This window comes from Sus scrofa, chromosome 1 (genome assembly GCF_000003025.6).
Source record: "Sus scrofa isolate TJ Tabasco breed Duroc chromosome 1, Sscrofa11.1, whole genome shotgun sequence".
NCBI lineage: Eukaryota > Metazoa > Chordata > Mammalia > Artiodactyla > Suidae > Sus > Sus scrofa.
This window is the reverse complement of record NC_010443.5, coordinates 31,065,389-31,084,874: the sequence shown is the minus strand read 5'-3', so window position 1 is coordinate 31,084,874 and position 19,486 is coordinate 31,065,389. Positions and strand designations below refer to the sequence as shown.

The 19,486-nt window shown below is 39.9% G+C and overlaps 2 protein-coding genes across 2 annotated transcripts; both read right to left on the bottom strand.

Moving 5' to 3' along the window:
* Positions 534-1,561, bottom strand: TAAR3 (trace amine-associated receptor 3). The gene is given in 2 exon segments (XM_001926102.2): positions 534-589; positions 592-1,561. Coding segments are annotated over 2 exon segments (1,026 nt in total).
* Positions 10,301-17,162, bottom strand: TAAR2 (trace amine-associated receptor 2). Its single transcript, XM_005652676.2, has 2 exons — positions 17,124-17,162; positions 10,301-11,296 (listed from the first exon to the last, which is right to left on the bottom strand). Exon 2 carries the CDS (start codon positions 11,219-11,221, stop codon positions 10,301-10,303), a length of 921 nt encoding a protein of 306 aa, XP_005652733.2. The 5' UTR covers positions 11,222-11,296; positions 17,124-17,162.

Below are 19,486 nucleotides of genomic sequence, written 5' to 3'. Positions count from 1 at the left end.
ATTGGTGTCAGACAAGCCTCAATATCTTATCACTCTGGCTTGCCTTCAGCAAGAATTCTGATGAGTCAGTCCAGCAAGAATCCTCCTTCACCCTGATGTTTCCTCTTAGTAATTTTCCATCCACTACCCACAACCCAGTTCCTTGAGTACAAATCCCTACTTGACCTTGTTGGAGTTGAGTGCAGTCTCTCTCCCCTACTGCAAAAACCCTATTGTGGTAGCTTCCCTTGAATAAAGTCTGCTTTCCAGTCTTTAACAAATGTCATGAATAATTTTTTTTCTCTAGCATATACACATACACAGAAACACACCATGAAGTTTTAGAGTCAAGAAATAGAAGCAGAGAAGCAAAGACACTCTTCAAAGATGTTGAATATAGCTCTTGTGCAGGTTACAAAACATTACTGTGGATGACTGAAATTTAATACAATGATCTTGGGAGTGACATGGGGAAGTAAGATATATAGTTGAGGTTAAAATAATATCAGTCTCATTTTCAACACTCTATTCACTTTTGTAAAGGCTCTTTTACATCAATGTGCTTCAGGAAATAGATTTGCACTTTCTGAGTGGGAGCTAAAGATTTTTCTGACACTATGTATTGAAGAGCTTTTTGAAACCATGGGTAAAAGAAGCCATGGATGAGGGGATTACAAGTGGAGTTGAAGTACCCAAGCCACACTAAAAAATCAAGTACTATTATGGGAGTTGAGTTGTCTAGATATGGGTCAATCAAAACAGCAAGAAAACAAGGCAACCAGCAAGCTAGAAAGACACCCATTACTATACCCAGAGTCTTAGCTGCTTTCCGGTCCTTTTTCTTAGATAAGTTTTTTACTTCCCCCTTTGTGTTTGCAGGCAGGTTGCTGATAACTTGAGCATGTCGTTTGGAAACAATAAAGATTTTTCCATAAAGACCAATCATGATGGATCCAGGAGTAAAAAAACATGTCGTGAACAATATTGTCCCCCAAAATTTGTTGAAAGTCAGTGCACAGAAGTTGAAGCAAGCAACAAGAATCTCATAGCTCCTCAGACCAGAAACATTAGCTTCAGAGAGAACTAAACTGAAAGAAAAAAGAGCAGGGGCTAACCAGCAAAATGCCAGCAGCTGCTTGATCAGGGAGGTGGTCATTGTGGTTGTGTAGTGTAAAGGGTAACACACAGCATAAAATCGATCAATAGCAATGGAACAGAGGTGGAAAATGGAGGTCAGGCTTAGCATCATGTCAAAGCTTGCATGGAATTTACAAAAGCCATCCCCAAAATACCAGCAACTCTCCACTGACCGTACCATGCTGTATGGCATGATGACCAAACCCAGCAGAAAGTCTGTGGTTGCCATGGAGAGGATCAGAAAGTTCGTGGGAGAATGAAGCTGTTTGAAATGGGATATGGAAATTATTATTACCAAGTTTCCAAAGATAGTGATAAACATGGCCCCAGTCATAACTGAGTACATTATTACTCGGACGTGAAAATGGCGGTTGGTGGGAGGACAGGATTTATTTCCAAATTTGGGACAACTGGATAGGTCTTCAGGAATGTAGGTTAGATCCATGGTGCTTTATTGCTTCAAATTCCTTTCTAGGAAGGTATCCGTGTGTCTTCTCTTCTTAAAATGATTCCAGTAAATTTCAGCTCCTGATAGAACCAACAAGTTAAAGTCGTGTTACTAATTCATTTCAGTTATAAATTATTTAAATATGCAAAATGGTATCAGTTGTGTTTACTAGCTGAGTTACTTGCTGAATTTGTAAATGAAAAATCTCAACTGCTAGTTCTTTCCTGTTCTAGTTCATTTTATTCTATGTCATCCATCTTTTTATTCATTCACCATGTGTTTATCCTTGGCAGTTCTATTTCTAATAATGTATTGGAAGATTTTCAAGAGCTTACTCCTCTTATATGAGGCATCGAAAATAGTCAAACTCACAGAGGAGAGAAGACAATAATGATTACTATGGGCTGGGGGTGGGAGATTTGGGGAGTTTCTGTTCAATGAGTTTTGTTTCCGTTATGCTAGATGAATAAATTCTAGAAATCTGCTGTGCAGCATAATACTTATAATTGATAATGTGGTATTGTGCACTTCAAATTGTGTTAATGTGGTGGATCGACAGGTCACTGATTCTTCCATTATGCACACTTACTGTTTGTAAAAAGGGAAATTCCTATACTTTGAGAACTGAGAGTTCCATCTTGGCTCAGCAGTTAACCCACCGACTAGTACCCATGAGGACATGGGTTCCATCCCTGACCTCGCTCAGTGGGTTAAGGATCTGGTGTTGCCGTGAACTGTGGTGTGTCGCAGACGTGGCTGGGATCTGGCATTGCTGTGGCTGTGGTATAGGCAGGCAGCTGCAGCTCCAATTTGACCCCTAGCCTAGGAACTTCCATATGCTGTGGGTATGGCCCTAAAAAGACAAAAAAAAAAAAAAAAAAAAAAAAAAGAAGAAGAAGAAGAACTGGAGAAGTCCTCCAATAAAAAGTTTACAAAGATGAATTATGTGACTCAGTTTCGTGCTGCAATGTGAGTGTGAAATCAGCCAGATCTGTATCCGATTATTGGTTGCACCACTTATTACCATGTTATTTTGGACAAGTTTCTCAGTGTCCTGAACCTCAGTTTCCTCCTTTCGAGAACAAGGATACGGCGCCCAGCTTTACCCTTTTGACTGAAACATCATGGAAAGGCAGCATCTATCTGGGAAGCACTCAGCGAAGTCCTTGTTAACCAGCTTCAACAATAATCCTTTGGAAAACCATATTCTGACTTCCTAATGAGTGATTTTCAAGTCAACTTTTGTTTCAGAACTTGCTTATATGTTTAAAAGTTGTCTATGAAGATATTTAAGGTCATTAACATTATTCCTACCATCCTCCCTGCTTTTCCTCATAAGAATTATGGCATTTCCTTCAATTTTGTACTTTTTTTTTTTTTTTTTTACTTTTTAGGGCCACGCCCACAACATATGGAAGTTCCCAGGCTAGGGGTTGAATCGGAACTGCAGCTGCTGGCCTACACTAGAGCCACAAAAACGCAGGATCCAAGCCTTGTCTGTGACCTACACCACAGCTCATGGCAATGTGGGATCCTTAACCCATTAAATGGGGCCAGGAATTGAACCTGCATCCTCATGGACACTAGTCAGGTTTGTTACCATAAGCCACAATGGGAACTCCCAATTTTATACTTTTTTTAAGTCTTCCAGGGAGCCGCACAACCTCTATGAAATTGCCACTTTTATATGTTAAAAATGTTCAAATATGAATAATTTCCCGTAGGGACCTTTGCCTTCCCCCTGCCCCAGACACACTTAAGGTTCAAGCACTGATAGATAATGGGCTGGCATATTTCCAGTCATGTAAATTTACAAGGAATCAGATTTTCAATCTAGATCATGCCATGGATCTGAAGCTTATGGAAGAGAATCTTCAGTGGTCTAGACACAGCCATTTCGGTTGGACTAAAAGTTAAGTTCATAATTTTCATAGCCTTAAAGTATGAATGTTGTAGAAGACAGAGTAGAAAAAGGAAGCCTCTAATGCGTGGTTCCAACAGAAAGAGGAAAGTATTTGCACGTGCTGTCTACAAGGTACCAGGTAACACAAGTGTCACCCTTGCTGTGAAACGTTCCCCTCTTTTAGAAGCTAACTTTTCAGGTAAGTAATTTAAAATTGCCGTTACCATGTATGCATGTGTGTATACATGTACATATATACAGACATATGAACTTACCCGAACAGTGATTTTTCGCATTCTTCTTTGTTGAAAAAAAAATACCAGAAGGATTAGTAAAGGAAAATATGAATTAGTGTTGCTATTCTTGAATACACTGACTCAAATTAAAGGTAATAAGAAAAATTTTACATTTTTTTATTTGAACTAAATTTAGATAATAGTGGGAAATAATGTACTTTCTTTTTCTCCTATAAATTTTGATTGCCCCATGATTCCTGGAACTTAAGGCTGAAGTCTAAAGTATTTCAGCTATTCGATAATACTCAAGAGAGCCACATAAAATTTCAAACTACATCTCATATCCCAGGCTCTTCTGAACATGTGCTCATAGTGGGTGTGCCAGTTAGGATGAAAAGACTCATCAAAACCAGCACAAATTTAAAGACCTGGAACTAACACCAACAATGATGTGTTTCATCATTTCTTTTGCCACAGGTCAGAAAATAATGTCAGTTTTTACATAATCTATTAAAAAATTGATCTTAAACTTCGAGGTCTCAAATATAATTCTATTTTATATTTCTCCAAAATTATTCTTAACCTAAAAGCAAATACCATCCAAAGATATTTGTGTGATATTTTCTTTCCTTTCTTTTTTAAAACTCCTTTTAGGGCCTCAACTGCAGCATATGGAAGTTCCCAGACTAGGAGTCTAATCGAAGCTGTGGCTGCCAGCCTACACCACAGCCACAGCAATACTAGATCCTTAACCCAATGAGCGAGGCCAGGGATCAAACCCACATCCTCATGGATACTAGTTGGGTTCGTAACCACTAGGCCATAATGGGAACTCCCTAAATTTTCAATTTAGCTTGTTAATGATAACAGAACAATTTCATGAGTAGTTTCAAAATTTGATCTAGTATCATATTACTAGAGTATAAATGGTGTATGTAGTATAATAAGAAAGACAAGGAAATGTATGAAATTTATAAAAATTCTTGATGTTAGATCTCTGGTTGATTGTCTGATGTTTAATGTAGGCCACAGTGAATATTTAAAGACTACAATGCAAAGCATACTTGGAAACCATTCCACAAAGGACGATAAAGAGACAGTATTCAAATGTGGCACTGAAAACTAAGAAAAACAGAAGAAAAAGATTTTTTCTATTTGAGGAGTTCCCATTGCGGCTCCGTATTTAAAGAACCTGACTAGTATCCATGAGGATGTGGGTTTGATCCGTGGACTTCTCAGTGGGTTAAGGATCCAGCATTGCCATGAGCTGTGGTGTAGGTCACAGACTGGGCTTGGATCTGGCATGGCTGTGGCTGTGGCATAGACTGGCAACCACAGCTCCCATTAGCCTGGGAACTTCCATATGCCATAGGTGCCATCCTAAAAAGCAAAAAAAAAAAAAAAAAGATTTTTTTTTTCTATGAATCTACTTTCCTTTTTTGTTTGCCTGTTTGTTTTGTTTCTTTTTAATTTAGGGCCATATCCATAGTATATGGATGTTCCCAGGCTAGGGGTCAAATTGGTACTGCACCTGCTGGCCTAAGCCACAGCCACAGCAATGCCAGATTGAGCCTCATCTGTGACCTATGCCACAGCTCACTGCCCAGCTGGATCCTTGACCCACTGAGTGAGGCCAGGTACCAAACCTGTGTTCTCACGGATACAAGTCAGATTTGTTTCTGCTGAGCCACGATGGGAACTATTCTATGAATCTACAATTATCTACAGTAGTTTACTTATTATGACATCTAAAAGTGAAAATAGTATCTGGCATGTAAATGACTAATTTATTACAAATAAATGGAATCACGGTTCACAAGTAAACTTCATAAAATCACATGGCAGCTGACAATGGGCAGAGACAGCATCTTGAAAACACTGTCTTCTTAAAAACAGCTGGGAGCAGGAAAAACACTTTAAGTGACAGTCAATACACACCCAGAACAGGCCGAGAAACTTCCATTTCAGAGAGCAAGAGCAGAAAGGAGAGCGAAAAAAACCATACCAAAGTACCTGTGTTATAATTAGCTATAAACTATAGCTTTCTTTGAAAACAAATGGAAGAGAAAAATCTTTATTAAAACTCTCAGAGAAATAGAAGGCCCTAAAGAATTGATCTAAAGAAATCTTGTATCAAGACTACATAGACTTTCGGCAGTTCCCTGTCGTGGCTCAGTGGTTAACAAATCATGAGGTTTCGGGTTTGATCCCTGGCCTTGCTCAGTGGGTTAAGGATCCGGCATTGCTGTGAGCTGTGGTGTAGGTCACAGATGCGGCTCAGATCTGGCATTGCAGTGGTTCTGGTGTATGCCGATAGCTACAGCTCTAATTAGACCCCTAGCCTGGGAACCTCCATATTCCTCAGGAGTGGCCCTAGAAAAGGCAAAAAGACAAAAAAAAAAAAAAAAAAAAAGACTGCATAGACTGTGTGTGTGTGTGTGTGTGTGTGTGTGTGTGTGTGTGTGTATACAAGGGAGAGGGTTTAGAAAAACATGTCTTGGCTAGAACATGGGAGCCCGGCTGGCCTCTGATAAATGTGTCTTTTCAGCATCTGTTGTCATGGAAACCCTGGTTGCAATCTTTCTTCCCTTCAGTCTATAATACTCCAGCCACCTTTGGCCAGGACACTTCCTATGTTAGCCTTCAAATGCCACTCTGTGGTTTGGCCAACTCCATTTCCTCCACCTGACTGCCAGTCCCTTCATCTCTGACAACTTGAAGGCTCAGTTCAAATAGTGTTTCCCTTCAGAAACCTTTTTTTTGTTTCTCCCAGTTGGAATTAATCTCATAAAATTATAGACTCTTAGGGTGGCCAGAGACCTTAGAGATAGGTTGTTTCACTTCCTCACTTTATAGTTGACTTCGATTTCAAATGCTTTTATTCTTTTTAAAAATAACTTATCTTCTTTTATAGTTCTATTTCTTGAGAAATTTACAGTTAATGAGATAAAATGTCATTAGCCATCTAACCTTTGCAACACTTAATACAGATCTGTGTACTTGGCAGGTAAGCAGTAATGATTATGAATTAAATGGAAAGAAATTAATTCCACTACATCATGAAATATATTTAATAGGCATCTTGCCTTATGGTAGTAAAGACATTTGGTTTGGAAAAGATGAAAATATTAGAGAAACAGTAAATCCTGTTTAGAAGGTAGCCAATAAACTCTCTCCAAAACATACAATATTCCAAAAGAAACGCAGTCAACAAAAATTCTGGGTGTTTTCAAGTTTATAAATCACTTGAAAGGCACCTTTCCATTGCATCTTCCCAACTCCTCCATGTGTATAAAATAACTAGTCTTGAGAGAGACTGCTCTAAATGCTCTCACTGACATTACGACATAGATCTTTTAGTTCCTGTTACAATAAACGTCCTGTCATCTCTTAGCATCTAATAACTGGCAATAATGATAATGATAATAATAATAATGGCAACAATTTATTTGTAATCTATTTAGGCACATGAAAATCTATGGCTTCACTTGTTCACAGTTTCTCTCACAAAATCCTTGCTAATTAAAACAGGATCCATAGACCAGCCATATCATCAACTCCTGAGAACTTTTTCAGATCCGAAAAATGTCAGAGCCATCCCCAAATGCACATCTTAGCAAGATATCTGTGTTATTTGCATGATCATTGAATTCCAGGAGAACAGTTCTAGACAACAGAGAAAATGCATTTTTAGTTTGGATATTCTTTGCATCTGAGATGAGTGAATAATTTTGAGAAACAAAGAGCAACAGAATATCTTCAGTAAATATCAAAAATGAAATATGTAGGCTCTGGCAGTGAATTAAGCAGTATGTAACAAAATTTGTATTTGGATATACTATCAAAAAGACAGTGCATTTTAGCATTATTAAAATACATAAGTACATTTATTAAGTCATGTCTTACATGGTCCTTGTACTTTGCAAAAACATTTTAAAAATGCCACTGCATAAGGATTTACAAAGAACTTTTGATGGAAAACCTAAGACACGTTTCCCACAGTAATTATTTTCCAGTTAGAAAAGGATCCTACCTTCTCTTTTGCATCCTATTTGTAACAATTTCTGGTTCTTTAAACAGTTTCATTACACTATTGAGTTATTTTGGAGAAGAGACTAGATCAGAATTAAAAAAAAAAAGATAATATATTCCTGATTCTTTTTATTGACTCGGTAACTTCCCTCTCCTGAAAAGTTAATTGGGAATCATTCAGTCTTTCCTGGTGGCTCTGCAGGCATGAAGGCAGGATTATAGAAAGTGGAGAGTTAAGGATGAAGATATCTGACTCATATAAGTTTGCCTCTGGCTCTCAAGAGAACGGAGCAAAGAACTCAGATCCAGGAACACTAAGAGAGAAACTGCCTGCCCAGCCCCAGAGGAATTGCTCTCTTAACTCTCTTTCCTGGGGGATATTGAACTATTCTGTCTATTTTTGATGTCCTGGTGAGACTTCAGTTCTTTTTTTCCCCTAATGAAGGATGACAATTCCTTATCAATTTCATGGTCATTTGGTCTTCATTCTGGTAAGATAAGGTGGTGAAACTTCTGTATATTAAAATATAGAGAGCATGTATAGGCTAAATTAAATGTTGGCTGAACTCTAAAGGAAGAACAAGTGTCTGAATCATAAAATGTTTTGGTTTGCTATGTGATTCTCAGATATAATGAGAAGAAATTGGGGTGGGAGAAAAGTATTTACTTTTATTTCAGTGATTTATGCCAGTTTGACTAAAAGCCTTGGTTAAAAAAGAAGAAATTCCCATTAAAGTGTCACAAATCTTGATTAAGAACTAGTGCCTTAAACAAAACACTGAATAAGAAGTCCAGAAAGCTGGATTCTAACGATGCTCCTACAGTAAATGGCATAATCCAGGCCAAATCATTCAATTGCTCTGGGTTCAGTTTTCTCATTGGTTACTGTCTATAAAATGTGGAGTGGTGGTTCCTGCTATGGCACAGGGAGTTAAGAATTGAACTGCAGCATCTTGGGTCACTGTGGAGGCTTGGGTTCAATCCCTGGCCCAGCAAAGTGGGTTAAAAGGCTCCAGAGTTGTCAAAGCTGGGATGTAGGTCATAGCTACAGCTTGGTTTCAGTCCTTGGCCTGGGAACGTCCATATGCTGTGAGGGTGCCATAAAATAAAAAATAAATAAAAATAAAACTGTGTGTGAGGGGAGATGTTACTAACTGTGGAATGAACATAGAGTGAGTGGTGGAAGGCAGAAAGTACAGGAGACTTGGTCCGTCTCTCTCTTTCTCTAGCACACAAGCCAGAATGACCACATTCCGAAACTAAAGAGTGCCATGAAAAGTACAACTGTTAGAGACATGCACATCAAAACTACAGTCTTTCCTGGATTCGTTAACCACTGAGCCAGGACAGGAACTCCCATCTACTCATTTTAAAAGCTTCCTTTTGGAGTTTCTGTCTTGGTGCAGTGGAAACAAATCTGACTAGTAACCATGAGGTTGTGGGTTTGATCCCTGGCCTCACTCAGTGGGCTAAGGATCCAGCAGTGTTGCTGTGAGCTGTGGTGTAGTCACAGACGCAGCTTGGATCTGGCGTTGCTGTGGCGGTGGCGTAGGCCGATTTGACCCCTAGCCTGGGAACCTCCATATGCTGTGGGTGTGGCCCTAAAAAGCCAAAAAAAAAAAAGTTTCTTGTAAACAGAGGCATCCCTATAAATATCACTTTTCTTCTTTGCTTCTTGCTGCCAGTACCCCATTATTTTAAAGTGTATGTATATTTTTAAAAGTATATGGAGACATTAAATTAAAAGGAGCGATTGATTCAAAATACAACATTTTTGGTATATACTTCACATTTATTAAAAATCAGAACACCAATGAGCAAATTAAAGTGTGAAAAGAATTCTCCTGTTAGTAAAATAGAAAATTGTCAACTGTGGTATTTAAGATGATACAAGGATGAAAACATGAGTAGAATCTATCTGCAAACTCAGTTACACAGTTTCCATTGCTTCTTTAATCTGAAAAATATTTCATCTCACACCAATAAAATCTAGCAAAGGCTTAACTTTCAGCTCAGAAATGACTGACTCCTGAGAGAATATGCCTTTTTGAAATTGTTTTTTAATATTTACTTGCCTCTAATTTTTAGCGATTGATGTTTCAAAAGACATCTGGTCAGACGCTGAGGAAGAAAAGTAAATGGAAATACCACACAAAGTGTGTGTGTGGCAGTGAAGGGGGGTGGGGACCAAGCCTCAAACTCAGCTTCTATTTTGATCCCTTCCAAAGAGCATAGAGGTTTTTGTGTGTCTTCATCCCATTCCTGGCTGTTCTTACCTTCCTGTGCCCTTCTCATTTCCTTCTTTCTTTTCTACCTAGAAGTAGAGGTTAGAAGAAGCGGGGAGGAAGTATTCTGAAAAGGAGGAGATTCTGATTCAAAGAAAAGGTTCCTTTTTTCCCTTAAGCCTTAGAAACTTAAAAGCTTTCCATGGTAGACAAAATCCCACATGTGAGTGTGTGTGATCGTACACACACACACACACACACACACACACTCGCAAACTTTAAGCAACTTCATTCCTCTAAGTTCCAGGCTTTTGCTTCCATCCACTCACACAGAATAAGTCTATTCAGTTTCTTTGTCAATAAACAAATTAGTAGTATGGAAATGTGAGCTGAAAACTTTACCGAGCAAAATGTACTTCAGCGCTCTGCGAAACCAGGGATAGAAGAAACCGTATATTAAGGGATTGCATGTGGAGTTAAAATAGCCAAACCATGTCAAAGCATCAAACAAAACTACGGGAGTAGAGAAATTCAAAAAGGGATCCAATAAAATTGTGACAAAACAGGGAAACCAACATACTAAAAAAACACCCATCACGATTCCTAATGTTTTGGCTGCTTTCTTGTCTTTCCTCATCTGATTATTTTGACTTTCTGGCAAGTTATTGATTGCATGAGCATGTTTTCTGGATACTGCAAAAATTTTGCCATAAATCCCAACCATCACAGCCCCAGGAGTGAAGAAACCTGCCGTGAACAAGGTGGTGCCCCACAGCTTGTTGAACATCACTGGGCAAGAACTGGAGCAGGCCACCAAGATATCATAGCCTTCTATTCCATCAGCATAGGCCTCCGAGAAGACCACTCCAAATGCAAATGCTCCAGGGACCGACCAGCAGAGAACTAGCAACTGTCTAATGACTGGAATTGTCATCTTGGTGGCATACTGTAAGGGGTAACAGATAGCATAAAATCTGTCAATGGCCACCGAACAGAGATGGAAAATGGACGTTATGCTAAGCATCAGGTCAAAACTGTAATGAATCTTGCAAAATGTAAGCCCAAAATACCAGCAGTTCTCTACCGATCTGATCATACTATATGGCATGATGGTGAATCCCAAGAGGAAATCAGTGACCGCCATGGAGAGGATGAGGAAGTTGGTTGGTGTGTGAAGCTGCTGGAAGTAGGAAATGGAAATTATCATGGCAAGATTGCCAAAGACCGTGATGAAGATGGCTCCAGCCATCAGTGAATACATGGCAGCTCGGACACTCAGTGGCCTTTCACTGTCTGGGCAGGATTCACTTCCATGTTCAGAGCAATTCAGTATTTTCTTTAGAAAAGCAAGAACACATGGAATTTTGTCAGTTAACAGATAAAATATTCTGTGTTTCATATATACTTTCGCAGAAAATTCAAGAAAGTCACAGGAGACTTGAAGATAATTTGCGCTAAAATATTACTCATGGTCTTTCTGATTTATTTATTTAACCGGTATTTGCAATTTCATAGACTTCTAACCTAATAAGTTTCAGTGATCATTATTTACTTTATTCTTGCCTTCATTCAAATGACACCACCAATACTTCATAAGCACTTAATTTATCTTATACCAGAGCCTAAAATTAGAAGGAGGTGGGGTGGGGAGAAGCAAGGGGAGAGGAAGGAAAGAGGAAGGGGATGAAGGAAAAGAAGAGGCCTGTTAATCATTGAACCGAATATAATGGATCCTCCCCATGTACAGAGGAAGAATAGATCTGTATTAGACAATACATTCATTTCTTCCTCAAATAAGCTGGTAACATATAATCAGATTTTGTTTGGGGTCTATAGCATTTGGGATCCAGAGGTTATTATCTGAAAATAGTTTCATTCATGAATTCTATTATTTTTTTACTGTACTTCTATTTTTTTTTTCATGATAAGGTTGTTGGAAAGAAGAAGCATCATTCAGGATGTCAAATATCTGAGAAAATCATCCTCTTCAGCCAGTCATGGAAGTTCGATCAGCATCTTACCAGCCAGAACAGCTAAATCAGAAGTGGCCAGCGGCCAACACTGGACCACCCTCACTTCTTTGTGAAGAGCAAGGCACTTCTCCAGGGACTCTCCTCAAGCCCCATGACAGACAATAATGACATCGTGGCAGGTTTCAGAGTGTGGATCCCATAGAGAGCTAGGAGCAGGTGGTTAGTGAGCTTTAGACAACCAAGTCACCTCCACGAAGCCCTCCTTGTGTTGGGCCAGGGAAAAGGCACCATCTAAATACCAAGCAGAACCATTAATATTGCAGAAAGCTTGGCCATCAATGACTTCATACATACCAGACCTGACCTGACCAGTTACTAATAGATAAACCAATAATCCTCAGCCTCTGGGAGCCCTGTCACACTCTGAGCTACAATTGTTTATTGAATGCCTACGATACAGGAGACACAGGGAAAGGGACAAGAAAGCACAAATTGATCCCTGGCTGCCAAGAGTCTACAAAACACTGGAGGAGACAAAACATATCAACACTTGAAACCCGAATGATTCTGCCCCACAGAATGAAAGCAACTGTGGCAATGAATTGACCAAAGCAAGGTCTAGGCAAAATGCACATTCAAAGCTCAAAAATGGACTAGAGAAGGCAGGCTGGGGTCGACCAGAAGCCCCAGTGAGGATGTGCCTTTTGACCCGGCTCTCAGTGGGTAAGATGTGAACAGAAAAGAAAAAAACCTACTCCAAGAAGGGAGGGTGAAGAAAAGACAGGAGGATGTCTGGAGACCTTTGAAAGTCATTTTCAAGGCCTCTGAAACACAGCAGAAAACATGGAGGGTTGAGGAGAAGACGGAGTGGGAAAAGGGAGGGTTTCTATTTCCATAATCCGCGCCCCCGCCCCATCCCCCCAGCCAGTGTCCTTAGCCAGTATATAGTCAAAGGAGCTTTCCCACTTTTTTTTCTCAAATTTAAGCAGTGACATTTTTAAAGAAAAAAATTAGGAGTTCCTGTAGTGACTCAGTGGTTAACAAACCCGACTAGTAACCATCAGGTTACAGGTTCAATCTCTGGCCTCACTCAGTGGGTGAGGGATCCAGCATTACTGTGAGCTGTGGTGTAGGTCACAGATGTGGCTCAGATCCCATGTTGCTGTGGCTGTGGTATAGGCCGGCAGCAACAGCTCCGATTGGACCCCTAGCCTGGGAACCTCCATATGTCGAGGATTCGGCCCTAAAAAGACAAAAAAAGAAAAAAGAAAAAAATTAAAGTAATAAATAAGCTATAGGAAAATGAGTGCAGATTTTAAATTAGCAGCTTTCTCCAACAGATTCTAAGTATTGAGGCCAGGCCAATTTTATGCTCCTTACACATTCTGCTCTGGGGCCCCATCCCATGTGTGAAGAAGTAAAGCCTAGGAGAGTCAATCATGAGTCACATTGTAACAATGGATTGGAGGATGGGGGGGGGGATGTGGCTGATCATAGCCACACAATAGGAAAACCAGGAAAGTGAATTGAGGGGCTATTTACAGAAATGACAGACTTATTCCTGAAAGATAGTTCTGCCAAAATATTTTTATACAAAAATTTCTAAGATATGTACAACTGATTCCCAAACTACATTTATTTGTTTTCAGCAGCTACCTTAGGGTCTATATATATATATATATAATGCATTCACCTTCTATTCCTCCTAACTTCCTCACAGGAAAAAGGTAGGAGAAAAAAACGAGAGGCAAGGAATTTTTCTCCCTGTCGGTACAAAGTTTTTCAACTAATTACCATTCCTCATTAGCCTCCTGCTGGCCAGTTAAGCACATCTGCACAGTTAAGAAAGTACTGGAGGGAGTTCCCGTCGTGGTGCAGTGGAAACAAATCTGACTAGGAACCATGAAATTTAGGGTTCGATCCCTGGCCTTGCTCAGTGGGTTAAGGATCCGATGTTGCCATGAGCTGTCGTGTAGGTCACAGACGCAGCTAAGATCTGGCATTGCTATGGCAGGAACCTCCATATGCCTCAGCTATGGCCCTAAAAAGAAAAAAAAAAAAAAAAAAAAAAGTACTGGAAAAAAAATGCAATAGTAGGAAATGGAAAGGAAGGTTAATCACTTTCAGCATGAACATGAAAAAGCCTAGGAGAGTCAAATAAAATTTTTTGGGTTTTTTTGTCTGTTTGTTTCTTTGGCCACACCTGAGACATGTAGAAGTTCCCAGGCAAGGGATCAAATCCTCGATAGAGCAGCAAGCCAAGCAGCTGCAGTGACAATCTGGATCCTTAACTGGTTGCACCACCTCTTGGTTTATCTTTAGTCACTTTCTTCTTTTTTCTTTTTTTTTTTTTTTTTGTTGTTGTCTTTTTGCCATTTCTAGGGCCGCTCCCAAGCTAGGGGTCTAATTGGAGCTGGAGCCGCCAGCCTATACCAGAGCCACAGCAACACCGGATCCGAGCCACTTCTTCGACCTACACCACAGCTCACGGCAACGCCAGATCCATAACCCACTGAGCAAGGCCAGGGATTGAACCCACAACCTCATGGCTCCTAGTTGGATTCATTAACCACTGAGCCACGACCGGAACTCCAGTATTACACTTCTTCTTAAAAAGGAAAGCTAAGAGAAATAATTTCATTGTAATGAAAATTATGTGCACATGGGTGCACGCACGCACACATGGACACACGCACACAATTCTTGTGCTAAAGACAACTCCATGACAACACATTTTAAGATTGAATTGCAAAATTCTTGGTGTTTGGGGTTTAGGTGATTTTGATATTATTAACCATCCTACTGTCCCACTTTTGGAAAAGCCATGCTCCACTCCTTCTAAGCTTCAAGTCATAGGGTGTGGAGTCTGACTCACTTCCCTTTTAGTATTCAGGAACTTTCATCTACTAATCAACTCTAAGAACTGTAATAAAGTTCTTTGAAACACAGACTAGGATGCCTGAGTTTGATTTTGTGTTTCTGGTACACCTGCCACAGAGCATTAGATGACATTTGGTGAGCTTATCAAATAGCCCTTTTAAATACACTTAAGCATCATTGTTCCCATAGTGTATTGGCATGTTTCTTGCATGGAACACCCATCATCAGTTGAAAACTTTCAATAGCCGTATTTTTCTGATCAACTATCTGTGGAAAGCTAGGTGCAAAAACTGATATTTTCAAGGTTATAGTCTTCAAGTGTCATTTTTCATATTGTTTTAAACCTATCAATGTAAGCACAGATAGATATAAAGACTGCAACAGAATTAAAGAGGAAGCCTAGCTCTGTCTCCATAACTGTTATGTTTCCCCATGCTTGTTCCTCAGGCACAAAACTCAGAGATTTGTAGCACAATGAATTTCTTGCCCAGTTGCTCATGTCTGAACTGTCTTTTACCAAACTGTTAAATAAAATTGATTTATACATTCTCCAAGAAAGTGATTAAACTGTAGGAGAAACCATAATAATAAAGAATTTTCTGATTTTCTAATATGATTTCATTTATTTTTACTCTGTCAAATTTATTTAGGGCTTCCATATTAAATATTCCACTTTAAGCATTCATTTTTAAGGCTTCTTCCTGATAATCATTCTTTTTTTTCCCATTGAATTATTTTGCCCTTGCCCAAGTAACTGACTTCTTTCAGTTCAACTTTTACCAAAAATTCAACATTAATGAATCTTAACATATTAAATAATACATGTAAACAGCCATAGCACATGCCTGATGTATAAAGATCACTATCAAAGGTGATTTTCCTCTTGTCAATCTGCCTTCCTCCCTCCCTTCCTTCCTTTCTTCCTTCCTTCCTGGTTGGAATGAATATCATATTGAACATTCAAGAATGTGTTTGACCAGAAAGCATTCCCCCTAAGAAAGTCAAGGAATGGGATTGTTTGTAAAAACCCAGGTAACTGCCTTAACCCTTTGCTTCACATAGGTGAACACTTGTGTTAAATAATTTACTCAGCTGCTTATGAAGAAATAACACTTTCCACGATTCTAAATCTTCTTCCCAAGAGACACGTTGCATGTCAAAAGGCCACACGTTATCTGTTCACATACTTTATCACAAATGTGCCTTTTTCCTGTTATATAGCAAAGAGAACTATATCTAGTCACTTATGATGGAACATTATGGAAGATAATATAAGAAAAAGAATGTATGTGTGTGTGTGTGTGTGTGTGTGTGTGTGTGTGTGTGACTGGGCCACTTTGCTGTACAGTAGAAATTGATAGAACACTGTAAACCAACTATAATGGAAAGAGTAAAAATCATTTAAAAAAATAACGATGATTCCAGTAGAATTTTTTAAGTGCCTTTGTCACAAATTCATAAGTCCTGCACATGCACTCTTCTGCCTTCCTACACGTCTCTTTGTACATGACTGACATGCAAGAAAAACAATCAATCCACCAGCAATGCTACTGCATAATTCAGGTCACAATTTGTTTCTTAAGAAAAGCTTAAGGAAGAGAAAGCCCAGAGCTGTCCTTAACCTCCCCTCCACATACCTGCTGCACACTAGAAGATGGCATTGTTAATTAAACTCCTTGCGGATGGAAATTTCTGTTTCTTTTCTAACTAGTGTGAATGCTTTTATGGACCTAGAAGACCTGAACTACATGCCTTGTGCTATTCTGTAACTTAACAATTAGTCTCAGGGGAATTGGGTCTGAAAAAAAATTTTTTTTAAGAGAAAACAAAACCTTGCCTTTCTAAAGTTAAGAGCTAAATAAGCCTAAACTACCCCTCCATCCTTTCAGGCATCTCTGCTTGCCTGTTTTCATCACCTACAGCACTAAAAGCTCTAAGTCCACAATTATGTAATGACTGTAAAGGCAAATCTAAACTGTTGAGTTACAGGTGACCCTAAGGAATCTGATCCAGTTACAATGGGTGAGGCCAGCAGTTCAAGTAGAAGAATGGGCGTGTGCCCCATCTCCTGGAAAATCTGACTGTCACAGTCCATACATCACCTCCCACACCAGTCACTGAGAAGACGCCTTATCACCCGTCATTTTTTGGTTTTGCCTTTATTTAAATGTGACTAAAAGAGCGCATCTCATCAACCCTCTTAGAGCTGGAGGAATGGAGCATAATTATTACCTCTTTAAGGAACTCACATAATGATGCCAAAATCTTCCCAGATGCTACTGGCATAAGTCTACTCATATGCTGAAGGACCTACTTTTTTGTTTGGGTTCTTTTAAAATGTGAAAGTTTGTTTTGCACTGATGGGGCAGCTTTGGGAGGCAACCTACACCAGTATAGCAGATATACTACTGGCCACTAAGAACCACTGAGTTCTGCTTGAATTAAAATTGAAGCTACTCTGCGATTTCAGTTAGTGCGGCTTAGGGCTTAGGGCTGTCGCTTGGGTCTGTGATTTGGGCAGTCACATAGAGCTACATGGGGCCCTGAGTGTCGAAGGACCCAGGCTTGTTCAGCGGCTCTGCTGTTGCCCTCTTAAAGTGCTTGGTACTTTTGGGGAGTTCCCATTGTGACTCATTGGGTCAAGGACCTGATGTAGTATCCTTGAGGATGCAGATTCCATCCCTGTCCTCACTCAGTGGTTAAGGATCCAGGATTGCAGCAAGCTGTGGTGTAGGTCACAGATGCAGCTCAGATACTGCATTGCTATGGCTATGGTACAGGCTAGCAGCTGCAGCTCTGATCCTCCTTCTAGTCTGGGAACTTCCATATGCTGCAGCTATGGCCCTAAAAAGACCAAAAAAAAAATGCTTAATACTTTAAAAGAAAGAATTCCGCATTTTCATTTTGCGATGGGCCCCACAAATTTATACAGCTGGTCCTGCTCCATTCTGCAGAGTACTTCTTGAAGAAGAGAATGAACAAAAAAATGTCTTTTAACTTCAGAGCATATTCATGTTTATATTATAATATGATGAGAAAATGTATATGAAAGTTTTTTTTTTTTTGGTCTTCTCCAGGGCTGCTCCTGTGGCATATGGAGGTTCCCAGGCCCGGGGTCAAATTGGAACTACAGCCACCGGCCTATGCCAGAGTCACAACAATAAGGGATCCAAGCCGTGTCTGCAACCTACACCACAGCTCATGGCAACGGCGGATCCTTAACCCACTGAGCAAGGCCAGGGATCCAACCCGCAACCTCATGGTTCCTAGTCGGATTCGTTAACCACTGAGCCACAACGGGAACTCCTATGAAAGCATTTTTAAAGATAACTTTACAACTTTTTGCTGGGAAGGCAGAACTTAAATGTTTAATAGCAGAAGGCATTACTACTCCAAAGTTTATAGTAACTTCTCTGTCTTCTTGGGTGACGGTAAGTCATTTGTATAAACTTCCTTGTTTCTGTAAAGCATTATTTAAGCATTCTCTTTTAATTTTGTACATGGGAGACAAGTAGCAGAGAAAAGTTAGACCATCAATTATCTTTTGGTTTTGTTTTGTTATTTTCTTTTTAAAGCCATACCTGCAGCATGTGGATGTTCCTGGGCTAGGGGCTGCATTGGAGCTGCAGCTGCTGGCCTACACCACAGGCATTGCAATGCCTGATCCTTGTCACATCTGCCACCTATGCCGTTTGCGGCCACACTGGATCCTCAACCCACTAAGTGAAGCCAAAGATGGAACCCGCATCCTCATGGACACTATGCCAGGTTCTTAACCCTCTGAGCTACAATGGAATCTCCTCTAAAAGGAGTTATTTTTAAAGAGCTAAGGAGCCTGTGTGGAACAAAAGGAATGAGACTTGTTCTCTTCCCTTCTGAGGTTCACTGAGATTAGATATATTTAATGACTGTAGGGAGTTCCCGGCATGGTGCAGTGGAAACAAATCCAACGAGGAACCATGAGGTTCGAGTTCGATCCCTGGCTTTGCTCAGTGGGTTAAGGATCCGGATTTACCCTGAACTGTGATGTAGGTCACAAATGCGGCTAGGATCTGGCATTGCTGTGGCTGTGGTGTAGGCTGGCAGCTGTAGCTCCAATTAGACCTCTAGCCTGGGAACCTCTGTATGCCATGGGTGCAGCCCTAAAAAAAAAAAAAAAAAAAAAAAAAAAAAAAAGGCAAAAAAAATACAATTAGTGACTGTAATATGCCATCTTAATATATGCCAGGTTAATAAACTAGCTTAATATACCAGCTAGCAAAAAAGGACATTAGGGCCTTCTCAGCAGGACTGACCATGAGGGAAGACAGGTGGGAACTGACCCTTGAAAACCTATTCTGAACCAGCCTCCTTAATCCCAAGGGAAAGATTTGAAAGTAAGGGCTCTTTGGTGAATGTAAGTGTAATGAGTCCCAGCTCACTTCTCTTCCTTCTAAGCCCTTGGAAACTGTAGCCTCCTTTGCTAGCTGCATATTGCCTCATCATCCCAGATGGAATGGTGTCCTCGAACTGGGTTGGCACCTATTTTCAACAGTGACACCTTGTGGCAATTTGGAAGAACTGAATCTTCAGAGTCAGTCTCCAGAGTATATCAAAAGCTCTGAAGGGAAATGGGAAAGATGGCTGATTAATTTAAATAAAACAAAGTGATATGATTTGTTTTGTACCTCAAG

Excerpts from the sequence above, each read along its gene's own strand:
- TAAR2 (XM_005652676.2), bottom strand. The coding sequence starts at position 11,221 with ATGTATTCACTGATGGCTGGAGCCATCTTCATCACGGTCTTTGGCAAT.